This window comes from Aythya fuligula, chromosome 10 (genome assembly GCF_009819795.1).
Source record: "Aythya fuligula isolate bAytFul2 chromosome 10, bAytFul2.pri, whole genome shotgun sequence".
NCBI lineage: Eukaryota > Metazoa > Chordata > Aves > Anseriformes > Anatidae > Aythya > Aythya fuligula.
Window position 1 is genome coordinate 8,421,644 of NC_045568.1, and position 16,152 is coordinate 8,437,795.

Consider the following 16,152-nt stretch of genomic DNA (forward strand, 5'->3'; position numbering starts at 1 on the left):
GCTGTGGGGAAGCTTGGCCTAGGAGCTGCTCCGTGGCACCGAGTCGCTCCCGTGCCAGGCACCAGGCACAGCACGAAGCTGGAGGCTCGATGGGGAAAGGACTTCAGGGACTGACTCCCAGCTCATGAGCTGTGTTTCCAGAGGCGCAGCAAAACTTGGTTTGTTCTGGTTTTCACCACGCTCCTCTCTTTCACGAGACACAGGAGAAGTTGTTAATCTGCCGCTGAACAGCCCCCAGGGAGCAGGTTTCTCAGGCACTTCCACAAGAAGCACAGCCAGGGGCTTTGCTCGAGGGAGTCAGACCCAGGCTACAAAAACCTTCCAGGTGCACAGAGGAGGAACACTGGGAATCGGGACACTTGCTTTAAAAAATTGTGTCCTAAGAGAGAAAGGGTCCTTGAGGAGTGGCTACTGCCACTGAAATTAATTTTCCTGGGAGCCTGCGAATGACGGCCTTACTCGCTAGGAAGTCACCGATGTCCCTGGAGGTTAATGCTACCCACCAGGGAGAGAAGGAAGAAAACAGAGCAGAATGTGACGTTACCATTTCTTTTACACCCCTGGTAGGAGGGGAGGCCACTGATCCAGGCAGCAAGAAGGAGCCCGCTCCTCTCCTGGCTCCCTCCTCTCCCTCCCCATGCAAATTGCAGCTGCGGCATGATGAGCGCCGGCACTTCTGCATTTCGGCTGAGCGCTACGGATTAGGGAAATTAGGCAGCAGCCTTCTGCAGTGCCTCCGCCAATCAGCCCCGCGCTCCCTGCCTCATCGCCGCAGCCATCAGGAGGGAGCCTCATCTGGAAGAGGACCCGCGGCTCCCAGACAGAGGCAGGAGTTCAGATGCAAGTGCCTCGCGGTCGTTACCTCTTCCCGAGGAAAGGGGACGGCTGAAATCCTGCCACGAACGATTAACCACGCGCTTCAGACGCTGTCCAGATGGTTAGGACAGAGCTGCCCCGAGGAGCTGTGGCTGCCCCGTCCCTGGCAGTGCCCAAGGCCAGGCTGGATGGGGCTGGGGGCAGGGGTTGGGACCGGGTGGGCTCTGAGGTCCCTCCCAACCCAAACCATCCTGCGACACCCCAGTGGGACACTCATCCCATCCCTGGGGGGAAGAACACGTGGTTAGGCCAGCTTCTAATAGGGTGCCTGGCTATTTGCCTGATTTTTCTGAGTAACCTTGTGGCAGGAGCTGCAAAAGCTCTCCGTGGGCAAGGCAGCGTGGGCCACGAGGCTGAGCACTCATCGGGGTCTGTGTAACCACCACCAAAGCCTTAACCTCAGCGGAAAAAACGGTGAGCTTCCAAGTACCAGGAGTCCATGTCGCAGGGAATCGTGGCAGGAAGGTGACTCCCTCCGGGGGCAGCCACGCACATGGGACAGGGCCGGCTCCTCCAAGCCCCGCACCAAAACCTCAGCACCAGGAGCACGGTGATGCTGATCTGAGCTGCGCGGCACAGAGCTGCCCAACCCGCGTGCACCACCGTCATTCCCAGCCCGAGACCGAAGCAGCAGCACTCGTCCTAATTTGCCTTCATCGAGGATGAATTTTAGATAAAATTCAAGCTGATTAATGAAGAGGAGGTTAAGCGCTTCCAATCAGGGTGCTGCTAGGACAGTAGCACTGAATCCCTCGCTGTCTCCTCTTACACTTCACGAAGCTGCACCGGCAGGGACGGCTCCTGCAGGCAGCACCCACAGCTGGGTGAGGCCGTTCCTCAACACGCTGCCCTGTGGGATGGCAGATGCTGAAGAGCTGGTATTGTCCACAACGCAAACCTGGCCTCCTTCCCACCCGTGCTGGGGAGCAGAAATGGCAGCTCTGAGAATATTCGACCTGCCTGGGGGGGCTCCAGTTCTCCTGGGAGATCGCTGAGCCTCTGCATCAGGGCTGGAGAAGATCCCCTTCTCTGTCTCCCCTCTGGGGGATTCAGTGTCCACACGTGCATATGGGAGCAGCCCCAGCCTTTCCCCTCGTTGCTCTGACACCTCTTACTCACCCGACAGGACTGAAGACAGAAGGAGTGCCGGGAACAGAGCCAAAATCTTCCCATCACTGCTGGCTAAATCCTGCAGCTCAGTTCTGGAAGAATTTACAACCCAGGACTCCAATAGGTTCCCCCTTGCCAAATCATCCTCAAACTCAGCTCCAGACACTCCCAAGATTTACGGTGTAACAGCTCAACACAGCAATCTTGGGAGGGGGGGAAGAAAAGAAGGAGAGAGAGAGAAGACATTTATGGAAGGAGCAAGGAGGAAAAACTTTCAGTAAAGGAAAATGCAGCTACAATGCACTGGGCAAAAGTATACCACCAGCAATCAGATCACAAAAAATATCATTAGTAATGATACAGCGAACAGCAGAAAGCTACTGAGCTTCTGTGCATATCCTGCTGCTTTAACTCCTATTCAAACTTGTGGCAGCAAAGTCCTTCTGAAAATTCTGGTCCTGCCTCTCTGCCTCAACAAGATCTTAAAAGTATGGACAACACAGCACAGACCTTTGACACTATTCCCATTCTCATGGCCTTGGTGAGCAGGCACACATAAAGGAGGGGGTGGGTTTTGTTCTGGAGGAGCCAGAAGAATTTCAAAGCCTCCAAGATATTTCCCTCTGGATGGATCTCCAAGAAAAAAATCACACAACACAGCCATCCTCTTTGTCAGGAGAATCTCGGGACAAGACACTTCAATACCACCTCCACCTCTCCCTGAATCCACGCGAGCAGTCCTAATTCTCCATCTAAGTCCTAGAAGGAACCACAGCGCCAAACACCTGCACCCACAGACCACAGCAGCAGAGCACTTCTACCGGATATTTTAGCAGAACCACTGGGCATGGTGAAATAGCCTCCCCAATGTACAAATTAAAAATGTTGAGTCTTCTGGGAAACAGCAAAGCCTACGTGCCAAGGGTGCTTCATCTCAAGAGCGTGGTGAAACGTGGTGAAATGAGGACAGGGGCACGGAGCAGCGTCCAGCCCGGACTCGGCCGTACCTGCCTGTCTGCACGCCGCGACACCACGTGCCAATAACTGCGTTTCCAAAACGTGGCAGTGCCTCCCGCACCGAGCAGATGTGTGGATTCTGAGCACCCCTCAGCCTGCTGATGTTTTCTGCTCAGCTGAGGCGGGTCCCGGGCTTGCAGGCAGCAAAGGGGCCGAAAAGATGCACGTCCACTCGCCTCCAGGCAGGGCTGGCAGGGATCCTGCCCAGCATCCCCCGACTGCTCCGGTGCTGGATCAGGGAGCCCGTGTCCTCTTTGTTAAGAGATATAATAAGGCGAAATTGCTGTCCTAAATATTACTAAAGCGCTGGCTGGCATGTTTAATAAACCTTTCCATTTGGGTAAATTAGCACTCATCTGGACAAGTGCTGAAGTGCTGTTACTTGAAGAAAAAAATCTCAGTGCTTGGAGTCTAATTTAAATAATTATCAGCGTATTTCTGCTCTGACTGTTTTGCTGAAATTACCAGGAGACTTGATGCAGTCTGCGTGTAAGTGCCTTTTGTCTGCACATAATTTATTGACCCCATTTCAGTCAAGCTTTTGGCCCGCTCGCTCCCATGCTGGAGCACTGCTCACCGTAACCAAAAAGGACGTTACAGCCAGACACAGTAAAATCGATAACAACTGATCTGCTTTTATGGATTCTGAAAGAGACCTTGATAAGTTGCCACCTCGCCTTCTCCACATCAGCTACATCTCAGATCTGAAATCTTCTTCCCTGGGTGGCTGGCTGAGGGCCACCGGGATGCTCAGTGCCCTGCTGGCCCAGCAGGTCAACAAACCCGTGTGGTATCTGGACGTGTTCTGAAATATTGTACTAAATGCAGCAGAAATCCCCCGGAGGGTGCCTATCGGGTCTCTGGAACCAGCTGTGTCCCGTCCTGGAGGTGGATGCAGCACCGAGCCCGGCGCACAGGGACAGAGCCACCCTGGAGATCTGGCACCCACCTCCAGCCACGCTCTTAGCACGATGCCTTGGGATCCAGCACGCCAGCCCCAGGATTTGATCTCCAGCTAAAAAAAACAGGGCAAACGCCCTTTTCCCCCACTTGTTGCTGGGAAGCAGCACTGCTGCTTTGTGCTGGCTGCTGCTCGGAGCCCGGGAGGGGGCGAGGGCTGCCCTGCGGAGATAAAGGTGATGCTCCCGACTCGCTCCCCGCTTCCCAAGCTGCATAAGCATTCAGGCAGCGCTCCTGCCATCTGCACCTTATGGCTGCTGTGACTCGGCAAGCTTCCCTCCAGGGCACAGTCTGCGAACCTCACATCCACCAGCTCATCAATCCTCGGCTCTCATCAAAAGGCAAAACTTATAAACAGGCCCAGACGCTTCTCCCGGCTTTAATGGAGGCAGCTAAGGAGCTGCGATCGTTCGATGTTTCCCGATGATAGCGGTGATGCCTGAGGCCAGCAATAATATTACCATGAAATAAATCTGCAGTGATATAATTAGCAGGGATGCTATTACAGCGCAGGTTTTAGGGATGCTCGGCACAGAAGGAGCAAAGCAGCTCCTCAAATTGGGACCTTGCAGAGGTTCTGGGTTTGAGTGGGAGACGGAGGGTGAGGGAGAACCCCCTCAAACAGCGCGGCAGTGGGGACCATCCCCAATAATCCCTACACAAATGAACCCAGCTCTTTGGAGCCGGATGTTATGGCAAGCACGGTTCCCTGCCAATCTAGGGGTTAAATCCAGCCGACTTTCTTCTCTTTGAAGTCCTTGTGCAATGTTCAAGAAAGCCAGGTCCTGCTGAAACCCACAAAGAGGCGAGGAGGCAGCGGCTCTGCTGCATCCAGACACCCCTGCTGGGCTCTTTGCCCCTCTGTGCCACGCTCACTCTGCACACTGCTGGGGACTGCAGCATTGGGATCATGTTTGCAAATTGCTGCTTCTTACAGCCTCTGGCCTGCGATGCACTTGGTGGGTGTCTAAACAAGGACAGTAGATGGAGCAGATGGATGCAAAACAACGCCACTCTGAAGTCGGTCTGGTGGGAGGAGGAGGCTGCTGTTTTCCCTGGTACGCTGCAGGACAGCCCTGCATCAAACAAACAGCTGAGAACAACATCCTGCTCGTCCTTCCACTGCTGCCTATCAAAGGTAGGCAAATACCACCAGAGAAAACGAGGAGGAGAAGATGGAAGCGTCTCAGACTGGGCGATGTTACTGATAGCTGCTGGGAGCTGACACCAACCCGGTGGTGCCTCTGCTTTCAGATGCAGCACAAGTAAGAGCATGAAGGATACAACGAAAGCAAAAATGTTTTAGGAGCAATGCTCGTGGAGAAGAAAGGCAACACATGGCTAGGATTGATCCTTGGGGCTGACGAGACCTCCCTTGGGTGGTGTTAGAGCAGCACATGGGCAGCGGGGTGTTGGGCAGAGCTCCCGGAGGGCAGGGACACCCTGGAAGGGATTTTGTCCCTGAGCAGGACACAAATCTGGGAGCTGGACCTTCTCTGCCAGTGTCCACATGGCATCACATTGCTTGGTTTAAGCAGTGACTGGCTGGGGGAGGCTGAGCACTGACATCCTCCTCTATCTCAGCTGGGCAGGAGCCACCAGGGAGGCAAATGCTGAAGCAGGGAGGCTGTCCTCAGCTAAGGCTTGAAGACACTTCATAATTTTTAAGTGTGTTTCCAAATCTGCAGTCAAATCCTAAACCTTCCCTCTTTTTTTTGCTACAATAAACTTTATCTTAGAACGTAATCTAGTAATAAAAAATGGTTTTAAAGTGATCTGACAAGCACTGGAAACCCCATTTCTTTTAGAGTGACAACTCTATTTACAGCGGCGCATACATACGCTGTTTTATATTCAACATGCACTCCAGGCCCTCGAGGTTTGAGACATATCCACTCCATCCCCTTGCAAGAAACTGCTTCAGCAGTGAGAAGATCCTCAGCAGGCAGAAATTAGGGGCAAAGACTGCTTCCAACCTGGGGTCCGGGTGTCTCCCAGGACACGCTGGGGGAGCTGGCAAAAGCAAACACACAGGGCACTCTTAACCAAAATGTGTGATGAAGTATCAAGGTGACACAGAACCAGATCTTCTCACTAGAGCCGTGGTCTCCGTGGGACACAGAGGGCTTGCAAAGAAAGTTAGAGCAGGTCCCAAACTGGGCAACTTTTCCTTGAAATTGGATTGAATCATAGGGGAAAGGTCGCACCGCAACCTCGTGGCTTGGAAAAAATCTCGTGGAAGAGAGGAGGGGACCAAGCGTATTTCATGTTTTCTGTTAAAAAGTTTCACATTCAAAGCCTGCACGGGCCAGGAAACAATGGTGCCAAACCCAAACAGAGCACGGAGAAAGAGCTTTGAGCTCCAGGGAGATTTTATTGTAGCAGCTCAGCATGAAGGACACCTTGCAGCTGACGTCCCAGAAGTTAATTAGGAAGCACAGCTCCTGCTCCCAGCGGAATCAAGGACAAAGCGTGGTATCTCCAGGCCTCAGTTTCCCCGTGCATGAAGCTGGAGCAGTCAAATGTCCTACGGGAGCTCACCACTTGCCGCAGTGAGCTTGGGAAGCCAAACTACCAGCACCTGGAGGCTTGCTTACCTGCCTCCATGCTCCTCTAACTGCACAGCCATCTACCTTCTCTTCCCCATGATGGTTTCCCACTGCCCCCCCAGGTGTTGCAAAGCTCAGTACCTTCTGCAGTCTCACCCGACCTCCTCCATCAGCAGAGACGGCTTCGCTTGGGTGAGAGGAGAGGCAGGCACGGCGACGACTGGCCACAGAAAGCGTTCAGACCCGCGTTTTCTCCCTCTATAATTAGCTGATATAAAAGCTGTGCCATCTACTGGTGCGCAGCACGAAGCACTGCTCGCAGCACAACTTCAGTGAAGTTGTTGCTACCACCGACCACTTTCTCTCCCCGCTGTGCCGGGGGGCCGGGACGCGTGGAGCTCTCTGCCTGCTGCTGCAATCCCAGCGGCCACCGACGGCTGCTCTGCAAAGAGCAGGCCACAGACGCTGGCACCAAACCTGCATTAAGCTGATAGCATCTCTTTAGCGTTATCTCTGGCTCTTTATCACAGCTGTACGTGCAGTTTAGGTTCTTGCTGCCTTTTTTTTTTTTTTTTCATTAAGATTTGCCAGATGTCACAGCTGATTTACGCGTTGCCACAGCAGCACTCAGACACCTGATGGACATCGGCTGCTCCGGGAATCTTAGGGCAGCTCCTTGCTATGGGGCAGGGCTGGACACCGACGTGTTTCAGGCTCGCACGGCTGCACAGAGGGAAAGCCAGGTGCTGGGCAAGCGTCCCCAGCCTGTGTGACCCATAGGACACCCGCCGAGATGAGCCACGCCAGTGCTGGTCGGTGTTTTGTGGGCTGCAGAAAGGGGCTTTGCCAAATCCGCTTTCTTTAGGAAAAGAAGGTGGGATTTGAAGAGAGCTTTTGAGAGAAGAAAGCCTCACGCAAGCCCATTAACCTGCAGGACCAAGCCTCCACCCCCTCAGTCATCAGAGCCTTTAACTTCCCTACTTGTCCGTAAACAGAGCCATACAAATAATTGATTTTTTGGTTCAACTAGGGATGAAACCCTTAAAAAATCCTCATTCAGCTGGAATTGAATTCAAAATGATTCAGTTTTTCTTCCCAGGTCAATTATTCCCACTCAATACAAGAGCCTTCCATCCCAGATGACGCATTTCGAGCATTCAGGGGAGAAGGCATGAGAAGAAACCAGAGCACAAATGGGTGGGAGCCTTTTCTGGCCAAGACCTTGGCTTCAGCGAGCTCTCCAAGGACATGAGCAGCACAGGAGCAGGGGCCGAGCTTCCCAGCATGGGGACCAGACCCACAAATGTGGGGCTGCATGCTCCCCGTAACATTGGCAGTAATCCCAGGGGAACAAAGACCCCCCTGCCCTCCCCGACCACGCACAACCTAGTCATGAGGCCACAGGACAGGACACAGAAGCCACTCCAGCCATGGAAATGGATTTTCTCCTGCTGAAACCAACCAGGGAAATTCAAATAAATCCCCTTCTCAGTGGCATGGCTTCCTTTAGTTTGCCACCATTGCAATCATTTCTTCCCAAGGACTGCAAACACTCCGAATTTCCCTGCCAACGTCAATGGCTTTGGCTACCTTCACCTCTGCGGAGAGTGCTTCAGAAACCAGGAGAAACTGGAAAACAACACGCTAGCTGTCAAAGCTGTCAAAGACACAACATGGTGCTTTAGGAAGGAAAGGAAAATGTTCTTTCAGCACAACTCATCATCACCCGGCCTCGCAGGGCTCCAGGACCTCGATATCTTCACTCGGGTGGCGCCGCACTGCTTTGGAGAGGGGCATGAGCCAGGCGAGGTGAGGCAAGGCACACACAGCGATGAAAGGCAGGCAGGAAGGTCCCGTCCCATTGCAGGGAGCTGATGGCCTTCCTCCTCCTCCTCCTCCTGGCTGCAGGAGCCATGTGCAGCCCCACGTGCAGCTCTCTTCCCTCTGCACGCAGTGAGGGCTCTGCTCCGGGTCGGAGAGCTGTGCGCTAAGAGACTCGAGCCCATTTACAGCCCTGGTTTTGGCTCCCCGACTGCTCCAGCATGGGGAGGGCGCTGCAAAGCCCTGCCCAAGGAGGTGCGAGCTGCAGCTGTGTGAAATTTGGAAAGCGAATGCGCAGGGTGAAGGTGAGCAACAGCCTCAATCTGCCACGGGCAGGGGAGGGCAGAAGTTGCTCCGTTCACTCCTTGCTGGCAGCCTGAGGACCCTGAAGGCTCAGACCCGGTGGGGAGACTCACTGAAGGCTTCAGCAGAAGAGAAGCGCTGCTTTTCAGCCCCCTGCCCACAGCTCGGGGTGTGTTTGTGCTGCTGAGACCCTGGCGGGTTCGGGGTTGTCCCAGTGGGATCGCAGCAGCCCCGGTGCCCCGCGGAGCCCCGCAGCCGCAGAGCGCTCGCGGAGCTGTACGGCACGTGGGGCTGGGCTGCTGCCAGGCACTCGGGGGGGAAAGAAAGGGAAACGCTCAACATAATCTGCATGAAAGTGCAGGAAGCCCTAAATCGTGTTAGCGCTATTAAGAAAGCAGGTTACATCGCTCAGCAAACCGGCCCAATACAGTTTTGATAGACTCGTTACAAACAGCTGATTGTCCCTGATTAGATTAGACAATAAACCACCGTCCTGGTGCGCGGGCATTGTTCGGCTCCCCTCTGCAATCTGTAAATTAGAATTCCAGACCTGGGAGATTGGATTCAAATTGGATTACTGGAGCAGGTCCAGCCCAAGAACAATCGCGTGGCAGAAGACACACACACACGCACACACACACATATGTGCACGAGCAAATAAATAAATAAACGGGGACAGTCGGCCAGGATTTGATTAGGAGGGAATTAAAAATAGAATCGGAACAAAAGCCACCAAGTGGCAATCAGCAAAGTGGGAAGAGCGACGGATTTGTCGCTGTTAATCCCCAAGGTGAAGAGACCACATCTGTACCGGTCGCTGCTTCAGCCGAACCAAGGTGGATGCCGGTCGTGGGCCCTCCTCCACGGGTGCCAAAGGGATGTAGGACGAAGCCAGAGGCTCGTGCCCATTGCTGTGCAGCCGGAGCAGCGTGCATGTGGGCCACGTGTGCGTGGTGGAGCCCCCAAACCCCCCAGAAACACAGGCAGCCTCCAGGAGGATGGGGGAAGAGAAACCAGGGTGCTGCCCGAACCACAAGGGCAGAGCCTCCTCTGACAGAGCTGCTCGGAAGAGGGCTGAGAGATGCTTCATTGCGTGCCAATTTTTGCAGCTCTTTAGACAAGCGAAACCTTTTATTGTCCCTATCAGGAAGCAGAAGAGCTGATAAAGGCTGTGCTCACCACGTACCTGCGAGGGAAATCTCGGGGCGATCGGAATTGTTAAAGGGATAAACCTGTCCAATTAAATCCCCTCTGCACTTTTGATGTATGCTCGTGCCAGCTGTAAATGGAGTCTGGAACCCGTCCCAGCCGAGCAGTGGTGTGCTGAGCACTCAGCTGGGACTGAAACACAACCACACGGCCCCACGGACCAGCTCTCACCCCGAGAAGCCGCCTCGGGAAGCGCTTTGCAGCCCCGCGCCCGGCTCCCCCCCGCCTGCCGCCAGAGGATCCTGAAGCACGGCCAAGAGCTGCCTACACCCTCACGTCGGAAGGAATAGGCGAGGAGAAAACGCCAGGAAGGGGGAAAACCCAAAACGTGAGGGCGGTAGGTGGAAATCGGAGACAAAACTGAGAGATTCGCACTCGGCAAACTCCAGCCTTACTCATCCCCAGACCAACACCCTCGCTGCGCACCGAGTCCCGGCTCTTCCAGACACCCCTCCTCAGGGCACCAGGCAAAGGAAGGGGGGAACGCCACCGCCTCCTAAAGCACAGACTCCCCAGCCCCAGGAAACCTGTCCAGCCATTCCTACATGCTTGCAAAAAAACAGAAACTCCCCAGATTTTTTCCTTTGTATTCCTTTGTCCCTGGGGGTGTTTAAGGAAAGGTTGGATGCGGCGCTTAGGGTCGTGGTTTGGTGGGTGATAAGTGGACGGCTGGACCAGGTGATTTCGGAGGTCTTTTCCAACCTTAGTGACTCTGTGATTCATTTTTCTGCAAAAGAAAATGCCCAAGTGCGGGTTTTCCTACTCTTCTTGCAGGAAAATCTCAAAGCCTTCAGTGAAAAACACTGCGAGCTCTCACACCTCAGCTGAAGGAGCAGGAGCGGTGAACCCTCCTACCAAAGCCCTCCTGTTCCCCACGAGCTCAGCCCACACGGGAGCTAAATACATAGCAACAAAAATAGGCAGCTCAGTTCCACAACAACAGAACAAACAAGAGCCGCAAACTTTTCCCCTCACCACTGCTAAGTGCTGCCAGCTCTCCCAGCAGCCCGGAGCCACGCTGGGTGCACCAGCCCTGCTGCACACACACCCGTGTGCCATGTACACACGCAGACACCATCAATTCTGGGGCGTGAAATGCCACCTTGCTGCCCGTTTGCTCGACGCTTAGCACAGGTACCTGGATCCTACAGCGAGTCCCCGAATCCTTCCCAAGAGCAGTTGCATCCTCAGGCCCTGCAGGGCGGCCCCGGCTCTGCCACGTGCACCGCAGTGGGATGAAGACCTGCTGGGAGGAACGCCGGCACCGCCAGCCTCACCGCCAGGACCGTGCTGCCAAAAAGCCAAAAGGCCACCCCGGGCCCTGCTGCAGCTCCATATCCGCCCCAGAGCCCAGTGGTGCCCGGTGCCAGAGCACCCAGGGGTTTGTGCCGTGCTCCATGGAGAGGGAGGTCTCCTTCTGGAGGGAACGCCAGCACAGACAGCAGCCTTCAGGCAGGTCGCAGCGTATAAATAGCTCGCTTCAGGGCATAACCCACTCGGTAAACTGTGGGATGTGCCGTTCTCAGGAGGCAAGCAAATTGTCTGTGTTTAAATATGTGCAGGATGAAGCAGTCATCATCCCAAGCAGCCTTCACAAGAACTGTATAAAAAGTAGAAACAAGCCTAAAACATAGCCTAGGATCTAAAATTTCCATCTTTCATCCGCCTCCTCCATCAAATCACAACTCCCTTCTCCCCCAGTCTGCGGAGCTCTGGGAAGGGACAGACTCTGCGGCACAGCTCATGCATTTCACCTATTTCGACAGATCCGGGGTGTCCCCAGACCTGAAGGAGAGGGGGAGCACTCCGAGACGGCGTGCCATGAGCAACGACCTCCTCCTGGGGTTGCTCCCCACCACCGACCTTTTGCTGTAGAGATGCTTTTGTAGCAACAGAATTACCTGAGGTGTTCAGCTTGTGCGGCAAAAGTAACGCCAAGCAACTCCTCAGCCACCTGCACCGACACTTCCCGAAGTCTTTCATCACCTCCGTAGCCCCGCTGCCAGCCTCTCGCTTTGATCCCAGCTGTGTGAGTTTCCAGGACAGGCATGGAAGCAGGTCCGGGCTGCGGAGATCTCCTCGGTGGTCACGAGCAGGCGATGGAGCTGGGGACACGGTGTGGCACCCAGGAGCCACCCGAGCCCGAGCCACAGCAGAGCACGAAGCGAGAAGGGCAGCAGCACGCCCTCAGAGGGAGGGAGGGATGTGGGAAGTGCAGGGAAGGAGAGAGGCACTCGTTCTGGGCACGTGGGGGAGACAAGTGGCTGGGTACAGGGGCATGGGAAGCTGGGGAACTGGGGAAAACGAGAAAGGCTGCGCTGAGAGAAGGCAACCAAAGGGTTTGAAGAATGCACGGCAGGTTTGGGGACACAGAGGTGGCACCCAGCCCATGCGTTCCCCCAGGTGACAGCTTTGCCCTGGCTCAGTCGTGCCCTGCCAGCAGCACACTCCAACGGGGCAGGAGGCATTTCTGCCTCTCCCATGCTCCGAGAGTCATCGAGCCCACAGTGTTGCTGAAAGCAGGACTCCTGGAAGACAAAAACGAAGGCGGTAGGACTCCTAAATGAGTTCAGAGAAGTCCTAGCCTGTAGGTACACGTCTTTCAGGACACGTAGAAAAGCCAGGATGGCTCCAATACACTGAGACACCGAAGAAGAGAGAGAAAAATTAAGCTGGAAAAGAGTGGCAAAAGAGCGCGTTTGGCGAACACACAGCCTGTTGAATTCCAGTCTCAGATGATGTCGAGCCGTGAGCCAGCCAGCTGTGATTCCCAGCACAAGGAAAACACAACAGGGATGACACACAGGCATGAACTCCCCAGCAGTCAGCTGGCAATCTGCCACCCCGCTCCTTTCCACAGGGTAAAAGAAGATGCTTTTCTTGGCCCTAACGAGCGCAAGCTCACCAGCACGGGCAGGAGGAGCCCGTTGAGCTTGTACCCGGGCAGGTACCCACCTGCTCTGCTCTTCCCTTATCCCTCACCCCTGAACTTCCTCATAATGCAAAAGAGACCCTAAAGCAGACTGCGAGGGCAGGCTCAGAGCAACGAGGTTGTTGTGGAGAAAGGACACTGGAGGACACGGGGGAAAAGGAAAGCTAGAGCTGATGCAAATCCCCGCCAAGCAGAGGCTGCTGCATGGGACACAAGGCAGAAACCCCCTGGGAACCAGCTGTAGATGCTGTTCTGGAACAGGTGGGAATTGCAAAAACATCTTCCTAGGAATTTTTCTGTCCTAGGATGAGGCCGACATCAGGTCTGATGGTCTGGAACAAAAAGGGAAGGGCAGCAACCAAACAACCAGCTCCTCGCAGAGGATTTTCTGGAAGCAATCACCCTCGCTGCCACACACTGCTGGCCCCAGCAACTCCTCTGAAATGTAGGTGGGAAGTCAGAGGTCCTGCAGGGCCAGACCCACGGTGCAGCACCATGGCCACCTGTTAGTGCCTTGTGCTCGACTTCTGGCCCTAGGAAAGCAACACGCCAGGTAAGAAACCAAGTGTCATTAATGAATGCTCTGCACGCAGCTGAACTTTCATAGCGACGCGTTCATATTTTCACTAAGGAACAGGGAAGTGAGCTCTTTGATGGCTGGGCTGAATCACCACATAAATCAGAGCGCCACTCCTGCACTGAGCATCCCTTCTGTGTGCCCAAAGGCTAGCACTGTCCTGCAGAGCCTCATCAAAGCGCAGGAAACATCCCTGCCCTCTTCTGCAGGAAAGGAAGCAGGGAGGCAACTTTTCAGCAGAGCAAGCACACGAGTGACGTGGCAATTTGTATTTCAAGGAGAGGCTCCGTTTCTCCCTCCTCACCTGCCCTCCCTGATACACGGAGTCCCACCTGATTCAGATGCTGAAAAATATGTTTCAAGAAGTCATCATCACTTTTGTGAGTCATGAGAGAAGGGGAGGAAACGACTCCGTGAGAGATGAATCAACGAAGGGGAGAGTTCAGGCAGAAGAAAACAGAGGCTGGAGAGGGGAATAAGCTGTGGGAGCCCCTGTCCTTTGGAGAAGCTTAGCACAACGTGGAGGATGTTCAGAAGGTCCAAATTCTCACCCGTCTCCATTTCCAGATGTTGTCAGCACCACCAACCCGAGACACCCAGTATGCACAGGGGAGCTGGATGTACGAGACTGCCCCCATCCAGCAGCTGTGCTCTGAAGGAGCCTTCTGGAAAGAACTAATTCAGGTCAGTGGATTCCAGCAGCACCACATGTGGATTGCCCAGCCAGTGCTGCCAGAACCGCTCCTTGCGGTTAGGTGCAGCAGCAGGTGAGCCCTTAGCAAGGCATCAGCCTCTCTTGGCCAAAAACCCAAAGGAAAAGGAAGGCTGACTGGGAGACAAACAAGATTATTTGTACCACAGGCACAGGTCCTAGCGCCAGAAGATGCACAAACTCTCTTTGAATCTGTGAGTCGTAGCAAAGGGTAAGAAAAAACATAGTCAGCTGGAATTCAGATGCCACCGTGGAAACCACTCAGCACAGTCGTGGGGCACAGCTCTGCCTTGCTGCCCTGGCCCTAGCGCCGGAGCCCAGGGACACACCACGTTTGCAGCCACCTTGTGTCACCCTCTGACGGTCCTTGACTCTGACACCCCCAGGACTTGGCACCTCTTGCCCTAAACAGTGGCCCCTCACTGCCCTATTTCAGCTTGGAGGCCGCACCACTCGTCCCCTCACCACGGGGCTTTGTCCTGTGCTCCCACTCCTGCCCGTCAGGCCGAGGGGTGACCAGGAGTCTCTGTGGCCATACCCCATGTGCAGGCACCAGCCAGGATACCTGCTCCGAGGCCTCCCCGTGGCCCTCACCCCACACCAGTGGGCTGTGCTGCCAGAGGTGCCCTGCACGGCTCCATCCTGCTCGCTGCAGGCAGGTATTTGAGAGGCTGCTACAGCTCCTGGATGTGAAAATCCCAACCCCATGGCAGCGGTGAGAGTGCCTGCGTTTCTCCAGGAAGGCAATGGCTCGTCCCTGCCCGGCGGTGGAGCAGAGCCCTGCTGCTGCCTCGTTGCAGCCACTGCCGGGTTTTGCAGCGCCGGCACCACGAGCAGATTACCTGGCTCCACTACAGATAAAGCGAACTCATTTTAAAAGGAGTATTACAAACCAGGACAGTAGATTGGAATTGTACGTCGGCACCCAGAAGGGCAACTCACACACGCAGTCAATCACAGGATTCAAGTGCCAGGCACCAGCACAAACATTTCAGTTCATGCTCTCCTAAACAGGAAAAAAAACACCCTACTTGTCTGAAACGCTTTCATAAGCTGTTGTAGGCACACTGGAAGCACCTTTGCTCCCACTTACCACATACCCAGTTAAATGACTGGGTAGAATTTGCTGCCAGGCTTTTGCTGTCACTCGTATTCTTGTGGCAGCACCTTCAGGTGTTAACATGCCAGCGGGAAAAGATTAAAAATCCAGAAAATAAAAATCCAGAAGATACCTACAGTAGACCCACACTTCCTTGCATGACAGCTGAGACATATTCCAGAAAACATCCATATGAATAAGAGCAATTGCAGGATGCAGTTCCCAGAAAAGGCCACACAACTGTAGGATTTACTTTGAAGCCGAGATCATAATGCCACAACAGCATCAAACACCTTTCTTAAAACTGAATGTATCTCTCAGAGCATTACCACACAGGCCCATCGGCTTACCTTTAAAGCACGGACTTTCTTGGCCAGTAGGCTCTCGATGTCTCCTGCAACCTTCTCCACTAACTTCCTGGGCACATTCTCCTTGACTTCAAACAGGTTTCTGTTCTCGTTGTAGATCTACGAAGGAAAACGAAAGGCAGACAGTCAGTGTTACGGGGATGTACAGCAGCCTTGCCACAGAAAAGCCAGACCTCTGCCACAGAAGAACTTCAGCCACGTGGATCAGGCAACAACGCAAGCTGTGGAAATCAGGGGGTGGAAGGCTTTGCGACCAGCAAAACTCAAGGCACCTGCTTCATAGCTCCTCTCCTTCACACGTGCTGGCCACAAGCATCCCCTCACATAAAAGCCGAGCTGCCCACCTGGCTGCCCAGCTCTGCTGGGCCGAACCAGCAGTCCCACAGAGCCACCACGCTTCCTCCTGTGCTCCTCCACATCTCCACACGCCCCTACAGCCACCGGCAGCTCCCAAGTCCGATACCGAGCCTGGCAGCCCCGACACAGGCAGCAGCGGGTGCCAGGACCTGCAGCGAGGGGAGCAGGGGACGTGGGGTAAAACCTCAGCTCCAAGCAAGCCATAACGATGTGGCACCCTCAGACAGTCAGGATTTTGCCAGCTAGCCCAGAACCCAGCCAG

The 16,152-nt window shown here is 54.5% G+C and overlaps 1 protein-coding gene across 4 annotated transcripts in view; it reads right to left on the reverse strand.

Moving 5' to 3' along the window:
* CACNA2D2 (calcium voltage-gated channel auxiliary subunit alpha2delta 2) overlaps nt 1-16,152 on the reverse strand; it is a 168,781-nt gene that overhangs the window by 80,617 nt on the left and 72,012 nt on the right. For all 4 annotated transcript variants that reach the window (XM_032193971.1, XM_032193969.1, XM_032193970.1 and 1 more), the window contains exon 3: nt 15,516-15,632. In XM_032193971.1, the coding sequence (XP_032049862.1) occupies nt 15,516-15,632 (117 nt within the window). The remainder of the gene's footprint in view (nt 1-15,515; nt 15,633-16,152) is intronic.